Source organism: Triticum aestivum, chromosome 3A (genome assembly GCF_018294505.1).
Source record: "Triticum aestivum cultivar Chinese Spring chromosome 3A, IWGSC CS RefSeq v2.1, whole genome shotgun sequence".
Lineage (NCBI taxonomy): Eukaryota > Viridiplantae > Streptophyta > Magnoliopsida > Poales > Poaceae > Triticum > Triticum aestivum.
This window is the reverse complement of record NC_057800.1, coordinates 666,131,849-666,154,449: the sequence shown is the minus strand read 5'-3', so window position 1 is coordinate 666,154,449 and position 22,601 is coordinate 666,131,849. Positions and strand designations below refer to the sequence as shown.

At 48.6% G+C, this 22,601-nt stretch overlaps 2 protein-coding genes and 1 non-coding gene across 7 annotated transcripts; 1 reads left to right on the top strand and 2 right to left on the bottom strand.

Moving 5' to 3' along the window:
* Positions 1-6,958: 6,958 nt before the first annotated feature.
* Positions 6,959-7,061, bottom strand: LOC123063798 (U6 spliceosomal RNA). Its single transcript, XR_006430562.1, has one exon. It is a non-coding gene; the product is annotated as a U6 spliceosomal RNA (small nuclear RNA).
* Positions 7,062-7,258: 197 nt separating this feature from the next.
* On the top strand, positions 7,259-15,322 carry LOC123063073 (putative pentatricopeptide repeat-containing protein At5g13230, mitochondrial). 5 transcript variants are annotated; one of them, XM_044486809.1, is made up of 4 exons: positions 7,259-9,951; positions 10,043-10,106; positions 12,670-12,822; positions 12,921-15,322. In XM_044486809.1, the coding sequence occupies exon 1, from the start codon at positions 7,335-7,337 to the stop codon at positions 9,819-9,821; it is 2,487 nt and encodes an 828-aa protein (XP_044342744.1). In that variant the 5' UTR covers positions 7,259-7,334; the 3' UTR covers positions 9,822-9,951; positions 10,043-10,106; positions 12,670-12,822; positions 12,921-15,322. The 5 variants fall into 5 exon arrangements, with proteins under 5 accessions (XP_044342744.1, XP_044342742.1, XP_044342743.1 ...); XM_044486807.1 differs by having other exon boundaries at positions 7,259-9,967; XM_044486808.1 differs by having other exon boundaries at positions 7,259-9,967; positions 12,904-15,322.
* LOC123063072 (leucine-rich repeat receptor protein kinase MSP1) lies at positions 15,255-22,319 on the bottom strand. The gene is made up of 4 exons (XM_044486806.1): positions 22,056-22,319; positions 21,765-21,943; positions 19,761-19,878; positions 15,255-19,422 (listed from the first exon to the last, which is right to left on the bottom strand). The coding sequence occupies exons 3-4, from the start codon at positions 19,770-19,772 to the stop codon at positions 15,499-15,501; spliced, it is 3,936 nt and encodes a 1,311-aa protein (XP_044342741.1). The 5' UTR covers positions 19,773-19,878; positions 21,765-21,943; positions 22,056-22,319; the 3' UTR covers positions 15,255-15,498.
* Positions 22,320-22,601: the final 282 nt, after the last annotated feature.

The following is a 22,601-nucleotide window of genomic DNA, read 5'->3' as shown; positions in this document are numbered from 1 at the left end:
TTGCAAGGAAAGTGGTCACTGGAAGCGGAACTGCCCCAAATACTTAGCGGACAAGAAGGCCGGCAAAACAAAAGGTATATGTGATATACATGTAATTGATGTGTACCTTACCAGTACTCGTAATAGCTCCTGGGTATTTGATACCGGTGCAGTTGCTCACATTTGTAACTCAAAACAGGAGCTGCGGAATAAGCAGAGACTGGCGAAGGACGAGGTGACGATGCGCGTCGGGAATGGTTCCAAGGTCAATGTGATCGCCGTCGGCACGCTACCTCTACATTTACCTACGGGATTAGTTTTAAACCTCAATAATTGTTATTTAGTGCCAGCTTTGAGCATGCACATTGTATCGGGATCTCGTTTAATTCGAGATGGCTACTCATTTAAATCCGAGAATAATGGTTGTTCTATTTATATGAGAGATATGTTTTATGGTCATGCTTCAATGGTGAATGGTTTATTCTTAATGAATCTCGAGCGTAATGCTACACATGTTCATAGTGTGAGTACCAAAAGATGTAAGATTGATAATGATAGTCCCACATACTTGTGGCACTGCCGCCTTGGTCACATAGGTGTCAAACGCATGAAGAAGCTCCATGCTGATAGACTTTTAGAGTCTCTTGATTATGAATCATTTGACACGTGCGAACCATGCCTCATGGGTAAAATGACCAAGACTCCATTCTCAGGAACAATGGAGCGAGCAACCAACTTATTGGAAATCATACATACTGATGTGTGCGGTCCAATGAGTGTTGAGGCTCGCGGTGGCTATCGTTATGTTCTCACCCTCACTGATGACTTAAGTAGATATGGGTATGTCTACTTAATGAAACACAAGTCTGAGACCTTTGAAAAGTTCAAGGAATTTCAGAGTGAGGTTGAGAATCAATGTGACAGGAAAATCAAGTTCCTGCGATCAGATCATGGAGGAGAATACTTGAGTCATGAGTTTGGCACACACTTAAAAAAATGTGGAATAGTTTCACAGCTCACGCCGCCTGGAACACCTCAGCGTAATGGTGTGTCCGAACATCGTAATCGCACTCTATTAGATATGGTGCGATCTATGATGTCTCTTGCCGATTTACCGCTATCTTTTTGGGGCTATGCTTTAGAAACTGCTGCATTCACTTTAAATAGGGCTCCGTCGAAATCCGTTGAGACGACACCGTTTGAATTATGGTTTGGGAAGAAACCTAATCTGTCGTTTCTAAAAGTTTGGGGATGCGATGCTTATGTCAAGAAACTTCAACCTGAAAAGCTCGAACCCAAATCAGAAAAATGCGTCTTCATAGGATACCCTAAAGAAACCATTGGGGTATACCTTCTACCTCAGATCCGAAGGCAAGATTTTTGTTGCCAAGAATGGATCCTTTCTAGAGAAGGAGTTTCTCCCGAAAGAAGTAAGTGGGAGGAAAGTAGACCTTGATGAAGTATTACCTCTTGAACCGGAAAATGGCGCAACTCAAGAAAATGTTCCTGAGGTGCCTGCACCGACAAGAGAGGAAGTTAATGATGATGATCAAGATACTTCTGATCAAGCTCCTACTGAAATTCAAAGGTCCACAAGGACACGTTCCACACCAGAGTGGTACGGCAACCCTGTCTTGCAAATCATGTTGTTAGACAACGGTGAACCTTCGAACTATGAAGAAGCGATGGCGGGCCCGGATTCTGACAAATGGCTAGAAGCCATGAAATCCGAGATAAGATCCATGTATGAAAACGAAGTATGGATTTTGACTGACTTGCCCGTTGAGCGGCGAGCCATAGAAAATAAATGGATCTTTAAGAAAAAGACAGACGCGGATGGTAATGTGACCATCTATAAAGCTCGCCTTGTCGCTAAGGGTTATCGACAAGTTCAAGGGGTTGACTACGATGAGACTTTCTCACCGGTAGCGAAGCTGAAGTCCGTCCGAATCATGTTAGCAATTGCCGCATTTTATGATTATGAAATATGGCAGATGGACGTCAAAACGGCATTCCTTAATGGTTTCCTTAAGGAAGAATTGTATATGATGCATCCGGAAGGTTTTGTCGATCCTAAGAATGCTGACAAGGTGTGCAAGCTCCAACGCTCGATTTATGGGCTGGTGCAAGCATCTCGGAGTTGGAACATTCGCTTTGATGAGATGATCAAAGCGTTTGGGTTTACGCGGACTTATGAAGAAGCCTGCGTTTACAAGAAAGTGAGTGGGAGCTCTGTAGCATTTCTCATATTATATGTAGATGACATACTTTTGATGGGAAATGATATAGAACTCTTGGACAATATTAAGGCCTACTTGAATAAAAGTTTTTCAATGAAGGACCTTGGAGAAGCTGCTTTTATATTAGGCATCAAGATCTACAGAGATAGATCAAGACGCCTCATAGGTCTTTCACAAAGCACATACCTTGATAAGTTATTGAAGAAGTTCAATATGGATCAGTCTAAGAAGGGGTTCTTGCCTGTGTTGCAAGGTGTGAAATTGAGCTCAGCTCAATGTTCGACCACGGCAGAAGATATAGAAGAGATGAGTATCATCCCCTATGCCTCAGCCATAGGTTCTATTATGTATGCCATGCTGTGTACCAGACCTGATGTAAACCTTGCCATAAGTTTGGTAGGAAGGTACCAAAGTAATCCCGGCAAGGAACACTGGACAGCGGTCAAGAATATCCTGAAGTACCTGAAAAGGACTAAGGAAATGTTTCTCGTTTATGGAGGTGACGAAGAGCTCGTCGTAAAGGGTTACGTCGACGCTAGCTTCGACACAGATCTGGATGACTCTAAGTCACAAACCGGATACGTGTATATTTTGAATGATGGGGCAGTAAGCTGGTGCAGTTGCAAGCAGAGCGTCGTGGCGGGATCTACATGTGAAGCGGAATACATGGCAGCCTCGGAGGCAGCGCATGAAGCAATTTGGGTGAAGGAGTTCATCACCGACCTAGGAGTCATACCCAATGCGTCGGGGCCGATCAAGCTCTTCTGTGACAACACTGGAGCTATTGCACTTGCCAAGGAGCCCAGGTTTCACAAGAAGACAAGGCACATCAAGCGTCGCTTCAACTCCATTCGTGAAAATGTTCAAAATGGAGACATAGATATTTGTAAAGTACATACGGACCTGAATGTAGCAGATCCGTTGACTAAACCTCTCCCTAGAGCAAAACATGATCAACACCAGAATTTCATGGGTGTTCGATTCATCACAATGTAACTAGATTATTGACTCTAGTGCAAGTGGGAGACTGTTGGAAATATGCCCTAGAGGCAATAATAAAAGCATTATTATTATATTTCCTTGTTCATGATAATTGTCTTTGTTCATGCTATAATTGTATTATCCGGAAATCGTAATACATGTGTGAATAATAGACACCAACATGTCCCTAGTAAGCCTCTAGTTGACTAGCTCGTTGATCAACAGATAGTCATGGTTTCCTGACTATGGACATTGGATGTCATTGATAACGAGATCACATCATTAGGAGAATGATGTGACGGACAAGACCCAATCCTAAACATAGCATAAGATCGTATAGTTCGTTTGCTAGAGTTTTCCAATGTCAAGTATCTTTTCCTTAGACCATGAGATCGTGTAACTCCCGGATACCGTAGAAGTGCTTTGGGTGTGCCAAACGTCACAACGTAACTGGGTGGCTATAAAGGTATACTACGGGTATCTCCGAAAGTGTCTGTTCGGTTAACACGGATCAAGACTGGGATTTGTCACTCCGTATGACGGAGAGGTATCACTGGGCCCACTCGGTAATGCATCATCATAATGAGCTCAAAGTGACCAAGTGTCTGGTCACGGGATCATGCATTACGGTACGAGTAAAGTGACTTGCCGGTAACGAGATTGAACGAGGTATTGGGATACCGACGATCGAATCTCGGGCAAGTAACATACCGATTGACAAAGGGAATTGTATACGGGGTTGCTTGAATCCTCGACATCGTGGTTCATCCGATGAGATCATCGAGGAGCATGTGGGAGCCAACATGGGTATCCAGATCCCGCTGTTGGTTATTGGCCGGAGAGCGATCTCGGTCATGTCTACATGTCTCCCGAACCCGGAGGGTCTACACACTTAAGGTTCGGTGACGCTAGGGTTGTAGGGATATGTATATGCAGTAACCCGAATGTTGTTCGGAGTCTCGGATGAGATCCCGGACGTCACGAGGAGTTCCGAAATGGTCCGGAGGTAAAGAATTATATATAGGAAGTGCTATTTCGGGCATCGGGACAAGTTTCGGGGTCACCGGTATTGTACCGGGACCACCGGAAGGGTCCCAGGGGTCCACTGGGTGGGGCCACCTGTCTCGGGGGGCCACATGGGCTGTAGGGGGTGCGCCTTGGCCTACATGGGCCAAGGGCACCAGCCCCAAGAGGCCCATGCACCTAGGGTTTCAAGGAGGAAGAGTCCTAGGAGGGGAAGGCACCTCCTAGGTGCCTTGGGGAGGAGGGATTCCTCCCCTTGGCCGCACCACCCTAGGAGATTAGATCTCCTAGGGCCGGCGCCCCCCCCTCCTTGTCTCTCCTATATATAGTGGGGAGATGGAGGACTTTTTACCTTGATCTTTGGTGCCTCCCTCTCCCTCTCCAACACATCCTCCTCCTCCATAGTGCTTGGCGAAGCCCTGCCGGAGTACTGCAACTCCATCACCACCACGCCGTCGTGCTACTGCTGGAGCCATCTCTCTCAACCTCTCCTTCCCCCTTGCTGGATCAAGAAGGAGGAAACGTGGTTGTTCCGTACGTGTGTTGAACGCGGAGGTGCCGTCCGTTCGGTGCTAGGATCTTCGGTGATTCGAATCACGTCGAGTACGACTCCCTCATCCCCGTTCTTTGAACGCTTCCGCTCGCGATCTACAAGGTACGTAGATGCATCTAATCACTCGTTGCTAGATGAACTCCTAGATGGATCTTGGTGAAACCGTAGGAAATTTTTTGTTTTCTGCAACGTTCCCCAACAGGGCGGTGTCCTCTGCTTTCCCCTCGGTGCGGCAACGGCGACGGCATTATCGGCGCATGGCGGAAGGCCGCCCTCGGCTGGGGGCGGGACGAGCGGCGTCCTCTGCTCCCCCTTGGAACGGCAACGGCGACGGCGGCGCCTGCCTCGGCCGGGGTCGGGACGGGCGACGACAGCCCCTGCCACGGTCGCGGTCGGGATGGGCGACGGCAGCCCCTGCCGCGGCCTGGGTTAGAACGGGTGACGGTAGCCCCTGGCATGAACAGATGGGCAACGACCTTTGCGTGCACTTGGGCACAGCACCGGCGACAGTGGACTTTGCCTCGGCCGGCGGCGGGACGGGCGGCGGCGGCTTGGTGAACTGAGATTTGGGGCGATTTGGTGGTATAGTGATAAGATGAACTGAATTTTTTCTTCTTTTCTTTCAATGACAGGTGGACCCCACAGTCTCACTCATGATGTTATCGTTACCAATTGTCGCTGTTACGCGTAAAATGTTAAGTGTTGCCATGTCAGTCTGACTGGCGGCCCCCACCTGTCATGAACAAGCTTACCTGAGCCCGATCCGCCGATCAGTATTTTTTGCAAAAAGATTACCGAAGATATGGTGTTTTCTGAAGAAAAAAAATGTATTGTAGTGGTTTTCGCAAAGCTGACTTTCAAAATGATGGTTTTGTGCAATTTACTCGCATTCTATGAATTGAGAAGGAAGGTGGGTAAGCGTCTTGACCTTTCAGGGGAGGTCACGTCATTGTATTTATATGTGCACAATATGCGAGAGTTTTACAAGATCAAGATTCATCAGATTGGAGTGCATGTAAAGTATTAACTCTTAACACATGCATCCCTGTGGCCTCGTTTGTTTGGGCTTTAGAAACCAACTTTTGGTAGGCGCACTTCACGGCGATGAAGTGCGAGGCAGAGTCGATCAATGCGCGTGTAGCGCAGGAGGAACAGGGGAGGGCGCATTGCTGGGAGGTGGATGTGGGAGCGCTTTGGGGCGTTTCTGCCTTCTCATCAACTTCCACGATTATGTTGCCAAACAACTAACATTCATTTTTGACGTAAACAACTAAGTTTCATCGCAGCCCCTTTCTTAGCATAGCAAGTTTACAACTGCTTTGGGAGAAGCCGCAGCGCAAACAAACAAGCCTATATCTCAAGAATGCCGGTTGGTTACACAATGCCACGAACCTCTTTTGGCTGGTAATCAACTCCTTTGGTGGTTATTCGCGCATCTATCAAAATTTTATCTTTGTGATTCCATCTTCTTCTTCAAAATTAGTACCAAAAGTTTTGTATTGCAAATTTCGTGCCAATTCTGTTTATTTGAAGGCCCGCACGTGTCTGTGTTGGGAACTTGTTATTTGTGCTTACCAACTTGCCATGAGGAATTTAAATGACGAGAGAGATGTTGAGCATCGTTATCCAGTAAAATGCATGTTCGTGCCCTCTGTGCATTTAACTGGTACAATTACATGAGGAAATTGTGCTGGAGTATCAGTTTGCAGTCAACAATGGCACATTTCTCTTCTCCTTCAAATATGCTCTTAATCGAACGAAATAACATGAATCATCAATGTATACCGTATATGTTAGCAGCAAAAAGTGATCCAAAAATATGTCTCGTCATATATCGTTGCTCATAAAAAAGTCTACATATAGTGTTTCAGAAAAGTTACAGGAGGAAACCGACAACAGGCTGCATAAGGGAGCTGCCAAGTTGGTTCACAAAATTGAACCACAGTTGTGCCCAACGTAGAAGCGAATTGCCAAGAGGACTGTATATATCTTAAAAGAAAAGTTGGAGGACCAGTTCGCAAGTGAAGCTCCAACACCAACAGGACTGCGTTGTAAACAAATCAGGGGGCTACAAATAGAAGAAAGGACCTATCTGTAAGCGTTCACAAAGAAGCGAGGGTGTGGAAGTAAGATACCAGGGCCATATGTGTGAGAAGAAAAAGGACCTGCGCGCGAAACCTAAAAAAATTTGGACCATTTCTCGATTTGTGCGTGTCATCCTTGCGCAGGGGCCATGCTAATCTTCTCTGTATCGTTCCAATTTTATTGGATGTCCCCGAAGGGACAGATTTAGCTGTCGCAAGCGGGCTTATAAGCTGGGTGTAGGTCTCTTCGGTAGCCGAGGTGGTACTAAACATCGGCTGGTCTGTTGCCATCCGCCTCGCCGGTCTCCAGCACCAGCGCCTCGCGTGGGCTGCATCCTCTTCCGCGGCCCTAATTCGGTAGACTGGGGCCCAACCGGGTGGGGGTTGGGACATTTGGACTGTAATAACTGGGACCAAAAAAAAAAATTCTAGTCGGTGCGCTGCCGCTGCCGCCCGCCAGTCCCGCCACGGGCGATGATCCGGCGTGCGAGCCGCCGCCTCCTCCCGGCCGTCTCTCACCACACGCGCCCGCCCCGCCGCGACCTCGCGGCCAACTCGGCGCTGCAGTGGCTCGACGACGAGCTCACCTCGCTCGCCCTCCCCGAACCCGGGCGCGGGCCCGGGGTCGACGCGCACGCGTGCGCCAGGCAGCTGCAGGGCTGCGTCGCGCGCGGCGACGCCCGCGGCGGCCGCGCCGTGCACGGCCATGTCGTGCGGGGCGGCAGCCTCGACCTCTTCTGCGCCAACGTCCTGATCAACCTGTACGCCAAGCTCGGGCCCTTCGCCGGCGCGCGCAGGGTGTTCGACGGGCTGCCGGAGCGGAACATGGTGTCTTTCGTCACGCTCCTCCAGGCCCATGCGCTGCGGGGGGAGTTTGAGCCGGCGACGGCGCTGTTCCGGAGGCTGCGGCGGGAGGGGCACGAGGTGAACCAGTTCGTGCTCACCTCGGTGCTGAAGCTGGTTGTTGCCATGGACGCTCTGGGGCTCGCCTGGGGCGTGCACGCTTGCGCGTGCAAGCTGGGCCATGAACAGAACGCCTTTGTCGGGTCTGCGCTGATCGACGCCTACTCCATGTGCGGGGCTGTCGGTGATGCAAGGCGCCTGTTTGATCGGATCGTGGGTAAGGATGCCGTTGCTTGGACTGCTATGGTTTCTTGCTATTCTGAGAATAACCGCCCGGAGGACGCGCTTGAGGTTTTCCGGGAGATGAGGGTGGCGGTTTCTAAGATCAACCCCTTTGCACTCACCAGTGTGCTCAGGGCTGCCGTGTGCTTGTCGTCGGTTGTGCTAGGCAAAGGTATCCATGCCTGTTCAATAAAAACGCTTTATGATGCTGAGCCTCGCGTTTGTGGTGCGCTGCTTGATATGTATGCCAAATGTGGGGGTATTGAGGATGCCCGCTTGGCTTTTGAGATGGTTCCCCATGATGATGTGATACTTTGGAGTTTTATGATATCCCTGTACGCACAGAGCAATCAGAACGAGCAGGCCTTCGAGCTGTTCATCAAAATGATGCGGTCTTCTGTGGTGCCTAATGAATTTAGTCTATCAAGTGTTCTGCAAGCTTGTGCTAATATGCCCCTCTTGGACCTAGGCGAGCAAATTCATAGCAATGCTATAAAGATTGGTCATGAGTCTGAGTTATTTGTTGGAAATGCACTAATGGATCTCTATGCCAAGTGCAGCGACATGGAAAGCTCACTCAAGATCTTCTCATCATTGCGGGATGCCAACGAGGTGAGCTGGAACACAATTATTGTTGGTTACAGCCAGTCTGGTTTTGGAGAAGATGCTTTGACTGTATTCCGTGAAATGCGTGCTGCTACAGCACCTTCAACTCAAGTTACATACTCAAGCGTGCTCCGGGCTTGCGCAAGCACAGCATCCATCAATCATGTTGGCCAGGTTCACTGTTTGGTTGAGAAATCCACATTCAACAGTGACACCATTGTAAGCAATTCACTTATTGATTCATATGCAAAGTGTGGATGCATCAGAGATGCTCGCAAGATATTTGAAACTCAGAAAGAACATGATTTAATTTCATGGAATGCCATAATCTCAGGATATGCTGTTCATGGACATGTTGCACAGGCCCGAGAACTTTTTGACAGGATGAACAAAAATGGTATTCAAGCTAACGATATCACTTTTGTTGCTCTCCTGTCTGTCTATGGTAGCACGGGTTTAGTGAGCCAAGGACTCTCTCTGTTTAATTCTATGAAGCTTGATCATGGCATCAAACCATCCATGGAGCATTACACTTGCATTGTTAGGCTTCTAGGACGTGCTGGCCGTCTGCATGATGCTCTGAACTTTATTGGAGATATCCCTTCAGCACCATCTGCTATGGTTTGGCGTGCATTGCTTAGCTCCTGTATAGTGCATAAAAATGTGGATCTGGGGAGATTTTCTGCAGAGAAGGTGCTTGAGATTGAACCACAAGACGAGACAACTTATGTCTTGCTATCAAACATGTATTCTGCAGCTGGAAATTTGGATGAAGTTGCTCTTTTGAGGAAATCAATGAGGAATATAGGTGTAAGGAAGGAGACTGGTCTTAGTTGGGTTGAGATGAAGGGTGAAGTTCATGCCTTTTCAGTAGGGTTGGAAGACCATCCAGATATGCGAGTGATACATGCTATGCTAGAATGGCTAAACCTGAAAACCCATAGGGCAGGTTATGTTCCTGATACTAACGTAGTGTTGCATGATGTAGATGAGGAACAAAAGGCTCGCATGCTGTGGGTGCATAGTGAGAGATTGGCTTTAGCATATGGGCTTGTGATGACACTGCCTGGACATCCAATTCGGATAATGAAGAATTTGCGCTCCTGCTTGGATTGCCATGCCATATTTAAGGTGATATCCAAAATAGTCAAACAAGAAATTATTGTGAGAGACATCAATCGCTTTCATCATTTTGACAAGGGAACATGCTCATGTGGTGACTATTGGTGATGTTCTATTGTCCATTCATGTATTAAGGGGAGCTGCTCATTGATTTGCATCACCTTTAGTAATACTGGATTGCTGATTGAAATGATTATGTTGATGATTTGCTGGACATAAAAGAGCACTCTTTGTTCAGGTGAATCATGTACCAGGTACACTTTGTGAACTAAATCCTGTATGATCTCTCAATAACATTTGTATTCATCAATTCTACCTTAATGTGCTAGGTTGGCATCAATCAGCAGGATAATTTGCAAAAAGAAATGCTTGCTTGATCTGGACTGAGCAAAGGTAAACATGCAATAGAGCCAACGGTTTTTCATGAACGTATCTCATTGTGATGTATATGTACCCTCTCCAGAATGTCTTTCTTTAGAGAAAATGCAAAAGGCTTGCGTCTCGATGTATTGAAAAGGTAGAAAGGATAGTACCCCCTCCATTCCTTTATATAAGGTGTATTTGTTTTTTCGAAAGTCAAACAAGTGTGTGTTTGACCGAGTTTTTTTTAGAAAAATATATCAATATTCGCAATATGAAATTTATATCATTTGATCCATCATGAAAAGTAGTTTCATATTAAATCTATTAGGTATTGCAGATGTTTTTATTTTATTCTATAATCTTGGTCAAACATTCATATGGTTGACTTGCACGGAAACCAATACACCTTATATTCTGGAACGGAGGGAGTATAACCCAGGAGGGCAAGATACAACACACACTAGAAAAGGAGAGAGAGAGAAAGATTAGTGCACATCCCAATCAACTGGGATTAGAACACGCAACCGCAGAGCACTGGCACAAGCCAAATGGTGGGCCTCATCCCTGATTAAACCTGATAGCCCTCTCCAGAATGTTACATTGAAGGATACAGAAAACTTCAGGTTTTGTGCGGTTTCTGGTGAAACCCTCTGATCATGAAATTGCCTTGTCATGATCAGTGAAGATTAAAGTGAAAGGGTTGTTTTGGCTATGATAGCAAAAGAGATTAGAACATTTCATCTTTCTCCGGAGGACAGGGATTTATTTGGCAAACTGTGGATACTGCCTTCATCGATGATTTTCTTGGGTATCCTGAAATGGATCAGCGAACTGAACACCATTGTACATCACAACAGACAGTAGAAGGGCACCTTCAATTTGTTTTCCTGGTTAGTGCTGAAGTTTTGAAAAGTTGACCAGGTGCGAATATTGAAGCTCAGTAAATTTAGGATCGATGAGACATACATAAACGTTGCATATTTGATGTTTCAGAGATACTTACTTTTAGATAAAAATATTATCACCTAAGATTGGGAATGTACTGTCCTAAGTTAAAGTTCAGGAATGTAGGTGCATATGGTATAACATATGGAAACCCTAGCCGCCGGACTTCTTCCCCCTCCCGCATCCTCTCCTCCCCCGCCGCCGCCACAGGGCGCGACCAGGCGAAGCCGGGCAGCGCAGGCGGCGGCGGGGCTTCTCGCCCCTACGCGCGTGGGGGGCGGTACGGGCCGTCCTCGATGGGCCTGGGCGTCGCGGTCAGGTGGGTCGCGGTGGCGCGCCGGTGTCGACAGGAGGCGGCGTGGTGGCTCCGTTGGTGCGGCTGGCTACCTCGAGCGGGGCAGTTGGGCAGTGGTCGAGGCGGCATCCTGGCCCTGCATGGATTTGGCGGGCGGCTGCACCCGCGTCGCCGGCGTGGGCGGCACTGACTACCGTGGGGCGTGTTGTGGCCGGTGCAGGCTGCTGGTGGTGGGTGGTGGTGGCGCTGCGGCTGTGGGTGGTGGTGTGGGCCGAGGTTGGTGATGGCGGCCGTGGCGGCTCGTCCAGATCTGGCCTTGCGGCGCAGCGGACCGCGGGCGGCTAGGTCTGCGGGCGGCTGTCCTGACCGGTGCCCTCTCGGCTGGTCGAGGTGGCGGAGCAATGGCGGTGGTTCGACCCCCTCCTCCTGATTCATGGGGTGTTCGGCTCTGCGGTCGGCGACACGTTTGACAGGTGGAGGGGCGCTCCGAGGGATTGACAGGGGTGCCTCTAGGTCTTGCTGTTGCCAGGGGTGGCGACGGTGACCTGGCCCCGGTTCAAGAAATGGCGTGGCGGCTGCGGCGTGGCCGGTAGCTGCCTGTGGCCTCCCCCTGCCCTGCTCCGGCCGACGGGGCCTCGGTCTTACCAAAAGGGCCTGCTTTTCTGGCCTTAGCGTCAGTGCTCGATGTGGATGGGGGTGGGATGGTCTTGGATGCCGGGGCGGCGGCTCTGGAGGTGGGAGCGCGGGGCTCGTGGGCGGAGCTCGTGCTCAGGTGCTGCCCGGGGGCCATGGCCGTCTGGACGGCGTGGTGGCCGGGGTGTGACGATTAGTGGCGGTGGTGCAGCGTCCGTACCTATGTCGAGGGCAATGAGTGTTGGCTGGGGTGAAAATCTGACCTGCCTTCGGGCAGGTCGGCGGCGGCGATGTTCGTTCCCTTCTTGAAGGCGCTGTCGCGGTCCTCATTGCCCGTCGTATTGCTCCAAGGGAAACCCTGATCCTCGGTTCGAGTGGTGGCGGCACTCTGGGCTCGTGCCCTTCCTGGTGTATGCAGCTTAGTCTCTTCGCGGTGGCGTGTTCACGGTTGAGGACCCCGGTAGCTCTTGTAGTGGTAGGGGTAGTGTTGCTGCGCTCAGCGCCGTTGTATCCACCTTGGGTGTGTGCGTGAGTTGGGGTGGTGTGAGTTTGTATCAAGTTGTTGATGGTTGGTGCGAAAAGGCAAGTGAAAGTCCACGGTGTTGTCAGCGTGATGTGTGTTGTGAAAGTCCGCAGTGTTGTCAGCGTGATGTGTGTTGTGGAGAGGTTGTAATCATTATTTTTCGTTAACAATTCTGCATTATCCCTTTTTTGTGGCAGATTTGGGTAAAACCAGAAGCTCGAAGACAATTGTTACCGGTGTTCCACAAACTAAGGCTTGTGAATTCGATTAACATTTCTGAAGAATGCAATCTCACCTGGACAATGTTCATACTCCAAGGTGCACCTGCCCTGAAGGAACTGGGCATCATGGTAACCTCTTTGTACCGATTCTTTAATTCTCTTTTTTGTTCCACCTCATGTTGGAATTGCAGAGCGTATTGTCTCATTTAGAAGTTCAAACTTTTTAGATGTCTCCACTTAGCGAGGAGAAGGACAAAGGACTCGAGTGGGAACCATCTGCATCTAATTTGAAACACCAGAGTCTGGCTGAGCTCAGAATCTATGGTAGGTTGAAAGCAGAAGAAAAATTTGTTAGCTATGCCAGATGTGTCATGGAAGCAGCGGTGAATCTGGAGGACATAAAACTATATAAGAATCCAGTGTGTGATAATCGGAAGCACAAGGTTCCAAAGAAGTGGACATGGAAGCAGAAGCAGGGGCGGAGCTCTGTAGGGGCAAAACAGGGCCATGGCTCGCCCAGGAATTTGACCAATTTTTTTTTACCTATGTGTCATCGTAGCCCAGCCCATTGACACTGAGCCCACGCACGCACAGGCAACATCTCGTCTCCTCGTCTGTCTCACGCACAGGCCTCCCCAATTCCCCATCGTCTCTGTCCTCCCCAATTCCCCATCCTCTCTGTCTCACGCTCATGTAGCCTCCGCCGACCGCCGTGGAGCAATGGGAGCGCACCGGCCCCCTTCTCGCGGAGAAACCGCCGCGGCGACGCACGCAGCCCCCCTTCTTGCGGAGAAACCACAGCGCGACGCCCGCCGTCGCTGGGATCTCGCCTCGCGCCCTCGCCCCTGCCCTGGTCTCTACCGCAGCGGCGCCGCCCATAAATCCATAATGCACCGACCACCAGTTCGTCGTGCGTGCTGCCGGCCATCAATTCCTGCCGTTGTTCTCCTAATCTCCTCTAACTTCAAATAGGGCAGCGCATGACCTGACTCCTGAGCGAGCTCTCATGACTTAGCCCCCAGCCCCTGCACAGACGTACAGTACATGGGCAATTTAATAAGGAATAGCCTGATTCTTTTATTTGGAATTTTTTTTCAGTTTCATACATCCAGTGATCAGTCCTGCTAGTGAAGTAGTGATAAACTGATAAATACGTAATAGCCTGATGATTTGATCATATGCAAATTGCAATATAGGTAGTCACGGGCAAGGAAAATCAGACTGAAAGAAGCATTGATTTGGTCTTTAAAAGAAAAAGAGATGACATATCTTCTAGCTCAATCTTGTGACATGTCTTATGATTCATAATTTGGAAAAAAGAATTGCTCTCCTTTAGTCTGGCCCGCCCAATTGTTTCTTTCGAGCTCCGCCACTGAGCAGAAGTTGTCTCTTAGGAACAAAATCACTAAGGGGATGTCGTCTCTCATCCGGATGCACTTCCCTAGTATAGGGCAAGTTTTTTCTTAGACAAAAAATGCTCTTGCGCTCCAAGCTGCAGTTGAAAGAAACTGCTGTGGGAAATTTTAAGATGGGAGAATCAAATCCTAGCCGACAATTGATCGAGGGTGAATTAGGCCATACAGAATACTAAGTATGGCAAGTTGGAAAGGAAATACTTTTTGACAGATTTAATGTTCGTCCATTACCACTTCCCATGTAGAGACTTTATGCATTATATGCATGATCGTCCAAAGCAAAATATGCCATACGTGCACCTGTATCTTATTTATATGTTATACACTGTTGAAATTCGACCTTTTTCTATCTTATAACGTGGCATTAGTGTTTGTTTGTCCAATTCTATATAGTGTTTGTAATAATCAGGTTAATAACCAAATAAGGAGACAAAGAATAATACCAGTACTACTTTGTTTCATCATGTGTGTTAAAGGCCGGGTACCAAGCTGTGCTTTGCTGGGGCAGCGATGGCTGTGATTCTTCACAAGCTGCTCCAGGATGTTCCTGTGGAATGAACATCAGACAGTCTGGACTCAACACACTATAAATAATAAAGATAAGTAAAGGAAAATAATCAGGAGTCACCTATAGCAGCGGTGTGCCCAGCATGTCGTCAGCTAGGAAAGTGGCAATGGCACCGGTAGAACTCTGCCTTTTTGTATAGTTGCAACACGTTCTTTCAGATGAACTGGGCCCGGGACATTGCCTCCAGAAGCTTCCTTTTGCAAGTTTTCAGGCCGCAAGTTTGCATCGTCGTCGACAATTACCGTTTTCTTTTCCTGGAGACAGCCCATTGCAGACAAGCTTGCAGATTCAATAACTTTGCATGATGTATTTTCAAAACCTCCATAGAACCCAAAAGGAAGAATGAAGAGCAGAAGAGCATATTCTGGCAAACAGATGAGCAGAACCAGTACAACTAGACTACCAGGAGTTCAATGGTGCACTACGACACAGAAGAAAAAAAATCAGTTAAAGCAAAAGCAGCAGCGACAAAGTGAACAACAACAGAGTATAAGAGCTCTGGATCTGGCAAAGCAGACAAAAAAGCATGAGCTTAGAACTATCAGTTCTCTGAAATGCATAAACAAAAGAAAGGAGAATTGAACTTTCAGCACAACAATCTTCAGAGCTTGTGAAACACCCATGCTGCCATGAGTGACTGACACACAGTACATGAATTAAGATACAACAGCATTTGTCCCAACTACAGCCTGAACATGAGCAACACTGGTTTATCTCTTTTACAATCTCCAGCATTTGTCCCAACTACAGCTACAAGTTACCTACCATCAGCCTACATTATTACATCACATCACTGTCAAGAACAGTGCTACGAGGCCACCTCTATGTGCCGCCCCTGGACACCGTCACCACCAGAGGTCCGCACTCCATTGCCTGGGTCATCTTGAGGCCCTTCACCACCTCCACCATGCTTGGCCTCTTCCACGGCTCGTCCGTGGTGCAGTCCAGGGCGATGCCGAGCACACGCACCATCTGCTCCCGCCACACGCCTGAGACTGGCAGGCAAGGATCAAACAGCTCGTTCCTCGTCCCGCGAGCGATCACCCATCGTACCCAGCCGACGAGGTTCCCACCACCTTCCAAGTCTTCTTGCCCTGTAGGTGGCCGTCCTGTAAGCAGCTCCAGCATTACGACGCCGAAGCTGTACACGTCGCCTTTCGTGCTGGACTTCATTGTCTGGCCGTACTCTGGGGGGATGTATCCAAATGTACCGGCGATGTCGGTGCTGACATGAGTCTCGCACGCGCTGATTATCCTTGCGAGGCCAAAGTCAGAGACCCTCGGCTCGAAGTTCACGTCCAGCAGAATGTTGCTTGATTTCATGTCCCGGTGGATGATATGAGGCACAAATCCTTCATGAAGAAAAGCAAGTCCATGGGCAGAACCGAGGCAGATCTTGAGACGGTCTGGCCATCCAAGCGCTTCAACCGCATCTGCTCGGTTCCTCAGCCATATCTCAAGGCTCCCATTCTCCATGTACTCATAGATCAGGAACCGTTCGTCGCCACAAACACAGTAACCAAGCAGGGGAACAAGGTTTGGGTGCTTCACCTTTCCAATGGTCTCCATCTCAGCTAGGAATTCACGGTCACCCTGGAACTGATGGCCACCGTGAAGCCTCTTGATCGCGACTCTCCGACCTTCAGGGAGTGCCGCCCTATAGACAGTGCCAAAGCCACCATCGCCTATGATGTGTTCTTTACTGAAATTCTTTGTGGCTTTCAGTATATCATCAGTGGTGACCCGCAACAGTGAATGCTGAAAAGTTGCAAGATTGATACTCAGAGGTTCCCGTGACTTCCTTCCTAGGAGCTCATCACTTGAGGTTGGCTCAACAGTAGCCTTGGCCTTACCGGCGGGCACAATAACCAATGAACTGTTCCTCGATAGTTTGTGTCTCAGATAAAACACCAGAAGTACTAGCACAATGATGACAGCAAGTGAAAGGATACAAATGATCCCTAATCTTCGAACTCGATGAGATGGATGAACCACCCTACGACCAGTGCCATTAGTGGAGCAAACACCTCCTGCTGCACAATCTGATGAGCTGAACATGTCGATGTGGTTACCAGAGAAGTTGGCAAATGTGAGGCCAAATATATTGCAAATACCACAAGGGATGACACCATAGAAATCATTGCTTGAGAGGTCAAGATAGTTCAAAAAGCTGAGATCAGAGAGTGCTGATGGTAAGCTTCCAGTGAGGCTATTGTTGTGGATATCAAGAGAAGACAGTTGTGTGAAGTTCGAGATAGACTCATCTAGGGTCCCTGAGAAATGGTTACTGCTGGAATTGAAGAACAGCAGTGAGCTTGAGGATTCTCCGTCCATGGGACAAAAGAATAAAATTTTCCCAGAGAGATTGTTGTTACTGACATCCAGGCGGTTCAGATATTTGTTGCACAGCAAAGACTGGGGTAGACTTCCGGTAAGTACATTACCGGACAAGTCTAGCATTGAAATTTTGGGAAGAACTTGGCCTATCTCAACAGGAATGGTTCCATTTAGGTGGTTGTTTGATAGAATAAGGCCTTGAAGTTGTACCAATGGTGCAGACCAAGGAAGCATCGGTCCAACTAATCCATTAGAAGACAGATTAATGCTTGTAAGATTTGTCAGCTCACCAAGCTCTGAGGGAATGGTGCCATTTAGCAAGTTGCCTTGCAGGTTTAGCACCATCAGCATAGAACACTTCTTTATTGCTGCCGGAATCTGACCAGTCAACCGGTTGTATGACAGATCAAGAAGGCCGTTATGCTGCACAAACTCCGAGTCAGGGTGAACCTCATTTTCAAACCCCACACAGATCTCAGCAGGAATAGCACCAGAGAGCTGGTTATAAGACAAAATCAAGCTATTGAGCAATGTCAAGTTAGATATGGCCCTCGGGATGTGCCCGGTCAGATTATTAGAGCTCAGGTCGAGTGTAGCAAGGTTACGGCAGTTGAAGAGTTCTATTGGAATGTTCCCAGATAACCGATTGCCATGCAGAGACAGAATAGTCAGATTTCGTAGATAGCCAACAGACTGTGGTATGGGTCCTTCCAAATAGTTATTGTCAATCTGCAACCTCTGCAAGCTGGACAGCCTACCAATGCTATCTGGGATCTGGCCGGTAATCTGATTATTGCTGAGAGAGATCTGCAAAAGAGTTGATGACTCCCACAACCTGTCAGGCAGCATTCCTGTGAAATTGTTTAGGGACAATTCCAGACTAACTAAAGGCAGCTCAGCTAGGTACCCTGGTATCTCTCCATGAAGATGGTTACCTAGCAAGTTCAGCTCGGTGAGGTTTGTGCATCCTTTAAAAGTTTCCTCGATACTTCCAGTCAGATTGTTATCATGCAGTATGAGTGTTTGCAGGGAGTTGTCTTGACACATCTCAGCAGGGACAGAACCTGAGAGACGGTTGGTTTCTGCAGAGAAACTGAGCAGATGCTGCAATGGCAGCAATGGCAAAGGTCCACTGAACAAGTTTTGACCCAGCGATATAGATCTTGCATTTGCCCAGTTTCTTATCCAATCTGGAATATTGCCTGATAGTTTGTTCCCTTCCACAGAAAAAGAGATAACAGTTTCCAGTTCTGCAAGTTCTTCAGGGATGGAGCCAGTGAAGGCATTAAATGACAGATTTATGAGAGTAATCTTCTTGCAGTTACTTAGTTCTTTCGGTATGCTCCCCCTGAGCCCTGCATTCTTCGCAATCAGCTGTGTCAGATTGCCAAGCAGACCGATGGATGTTGGGAGTTCAGCATCGAAGTGGTTCTCTGATATGTCAAATTCCTCCAGGCTTACAAGACCGCTGATTGACCAAGGGATGGTGCCTGTGAGTTTGCATTCAGGGAGCAGAAGTACTTGAAGCCGCTTCAGATTACCAATTTCTTCTGGAATGCTCGCGGTGAACGCATTTTGGCCCAAAATCAGCAGTCGAAGGTTTTCCAATTGACCAATCTCCCTAGGTATTGGCCCCATAAAATTGTTTGAGGACAGATCAAGTGACATAAGGTTCACCAATGAGCTTATTCCAGAAAATATTAATCCACTGAGGTTATTCTGGCTTAGATCAAGATGCAACAGCTGAGACAGATTACGAAAAGCTGCTGGTATTGATCCATTTAGGCTGTTCATGTGAAGGTCCAGGAACTCTAGGTTCTGCAGACTGCCCAACTCTGTAGGAATGCCACCAGAGATGGAATTCCCGGATATGGACAGCTTGGTGAGATGCTGCAACTGAGCAATTGCAGGGCTCAGTTGTCCATGTAATAAGTTGTTGTCAAGCACCATTTCTTTCAGCATCTTCAAGGTATATAATGAGGGAGGCAGGGGCCCAGTAAGCTGGTTATCGTTCAGTTCTAGGTACTGAAGACGCTGCAAATTCCCCAGGGTGTCCGGAAGCTCACCGGTAAACCCACACCCACTTAAGTTCAGCAGAACAAGCGACTCGAATGCCCCGATGCATGAAGGAAACCGGACGTAGAGTGGCATGGAGGACAAGTCTATGGCCACAACGCTACGCCCCGAACAGGTTATACCTAACCAGCTGCATGGGGGAGTTTCTGAATCAAACCAGCTGCGAAGGAAACCTTTTTCTTCAGCAATTGAGTGCCTCAGAGTGAATAAGCTTTTTATATCACTTGATTCAGACATGACAGAGCTGGGGATGAAGATCACAAGAAGAATGAGAAGGCAGATGCTCTGAGATCCCATTGCTATTATGTTCTTTGGACTTGTGTAGTGTTCAATCTGCATAAGAGATAAACATGTCAGCAGCTTTCAAAAGAACCACATAGGACATGATATGTCAAAAGTTCGTCATCTTCGCTATGTCAGTGCGGAAAAAATGAGATGTTCTATGTGATGTGGCACAAAAGGAAATTCAACTTTTCCTTTAGCTTATGAGGAAGCAACAATTGAAGTAATGGTCAGGTTTTTATTTATCTGAACCAGAATGGATGTTCAAGGCTTCAAAACAAATGGCTTGTACATTATAGAACTTGGTAGATTTTAATCACACTTTGATGTAAACGAGCAATCAAAAGTTGTACAAGCATAGAGCTCAAGCAGGGATTTACAGTGACTACCTTCTCAATCATATGACGCTCTTTCTTTGCTGCTATTAGTTACAATAGAGAAACAGCAGATGAAAAGCTCAACTCAATCAAATGTAATACGCTCCCCTCAGAAATACACCCTGAACTCCTGAAGAAAAAGAAGAAACAGCAGTCAGCTTCATGCATGTAATGCTCAGCTCAAGACACAAGAATAAGTAAACAAGCAAGCCCATTACAGTTCAGTAACATCACACAACACAACGGAAGACCCACAAGTTATAAATACTCTCAGTTAGCATTTCCTCAGACCCGGGGAAACCCCGGTGGTGATTAGTTACCCTAGTCTCCAAAAGGAGCAACACACTACCATAACAAACCCAGGAAACTCAAAGGAGAAAACAGCAGCACAAGTTAAACCCCTCCCTAATGCGTCGGGGTAGGACACAAGGATGCCCACGAAACATCCATCCAACAAATTCACAAGCCACTCCACTGTTTTCCTATAACGAGAAAGGGTGGTATAGTAATGCTGCATGGTAGGGGTGCAGCTTTACATCAGATCAGATGGCACAAAACCAAGCATGCAGCATCATAAATGCAGGCAGGCAGGGATGCCACCTCCTGCACAGGGAGGAAAGGAAAAGCGACGGACCGCAGGGCACAAGAAAGACTACTCCCACACACATCCCCTTCCCCACGAGATTCAGCAGGTGGCGACACATACGCAAGCTGAGCACAGAACAGTCGTGCTCCATACACCTCCACCGCTGCGGATTAAATGACAAGAACCACGTCAAATCGTGCCCCCTCCCCATCACACGAATCTCTGAAGCCTCTGACCGGGCTCTCTGATCCTGGTTCTTTAAACCTGGGAGCCAGAACAGCGATTGGACTGGACCGATTCAGAGAGGCAATGGGTGACAATAATACAAATTTGCGGGGGGTAATTGCAAAGGGGGTTACTGCCACTACCAGCATTTCTGCCTAAAGATGTCAGATCTTTTTCTTGTTTGCAGGATAAAGATGGAGAGCCAGATCCTTACCACGATTACAACTAATCTAAGCAAAACATGAAGAACCAGACTAGTACTACCACTTGTAGAATGTTTTCTCCAGTGATTTGGGCCATCATTTGGGAGCGATTTGTTTATATGCGACCGTGTACGATTATAGTATATTAAATGTAGTTCTACTGCATTCAAGTGTGCGCACAAAACAAAAGTGCGGCCAGCCGTGGGAGTCTACGGCCGCTGCAAAAGAGTAAGTACGTGCGTAGCCCGAGACAGCACGAAGGGGTTGGGTTTAACTGAACTGACGCCACGACGGCGAAACCGGGGACGGAATTTGCAGGAACAGAAATTACCAAACATTTTTTTCGTCAAGGGGAAAAAAGGCGAGCAGAACGAAAGGAATTGGAACCCAGAAACACTGAAGGAGAATTTTGAGGGGGGAAATACAAACAGTAGTAAGATTCTGGGAGACGAACAGGACAGGAACAGTGAAAAGCTCCATCAAAAAACACCCCAAAAGGAAGGAAAATGCTCTGCAGTGAGTACAGCGTTGCATATGGAATAATTGTTCAAGAACAAAGCTATAATTAGGAAGACCCTTCACGGAGAAGCCGCAGTGATCCTCCTCCACCCCCGTGAAGTTGCAAACCCCAGATTAGAGAACCCCGCCGCAGCAAACCACTTATTCGAGGCCCAACGGGGATTTTGAGGAGGGCAAGGAGGAATCCCACTCTCTGCCGTAGAAAGATCTCCCCGGACGGTCAATCGCATTTTCGCGACAAGGGAGGAAAATCGAAGAAACAGCAGATGGTTCCACACAAAGTTGCACACAATTCGCAAACGGAGTACTAGTGAGCAACAGAAGAAAAAAATCCCGAATAAATCGGCAAACAAATTGGGCCTTCTACCACAACAACATTTGACAGCAATCAGTCTACTGAAAAAAGTGCCGCTGTTGCGATTAATCCGAGATGACGAGAACGAAACAAAGACACGCGCGTGCAGCGGCGTGGTTGGTGCATACCGCGACGGTGACAGATGCGGAGGCGCGGGAGCAGGGGCGCGCCAGGGCCGCGCGAGCGCTGGCCGCCACCGCCGTGGAGCCAACGAGCCGCTTCAGCCGCCGCTTCTCCGTGCGCTGGAGGCGGAGCCAAGGAGGCGGGCGGGCGGAGGGAGACGGGGCCGCGCCCGCGGTTCGCGCACCTGCAGGGACGAGGGAGGGGCGTGAGCAGCGGGCGAGAGAGAGGGAGAGCGCGGCGGGCGGGACCGGCCGGGGAGAGGAGGAGAGGGGAGGACGATCGGCTCGCGCGCGCACCTCGCAATGCCGGGGCGGTGGCGGACGGCGGCGTGCTCCCGCGGGGGTCGTCGGGTTAGGTGGGGCGCGCACGAGATGGGCGTGCGCGCGCGGCGGGCGAGCGAGCGAGCGGCGGCAGGCAGCGGGTGGGAGGGAGGAGAGAGAGCCGAGAGCGTACGTACTCGCGCACTGACTGGGGTTTGGGGTTTGTGGGGCGGGCGGAGGAGAGGACGAGAGGACGAGGCGGTTTGGGGTGGCAAAAAAGGTGGCCTGCGTGCTCTGTTCTCTTGCCTCTCCTGTGCTTGCTGCCTTCGCCGTTAACGATATGATGAGCAGCGGTCACGTTTCCTTCCCATGGCCACCAAGTCGCCTACCCTTCTCGCAAGAAAAGTCACCACTGCGTCTATGTTTGCGCAGGAAAATGGGTAAATGACCTGTGCCATATGCACAGCCCATGTATTTTTGCTTCCACGGTGATAATAACTGGTAAGAGCAACGCTAGCAGACCCCGCAAAACGCCCCGGCCCACAAAATAACTGCCAAATTGCGGGTCGGAGCCAGAAAATC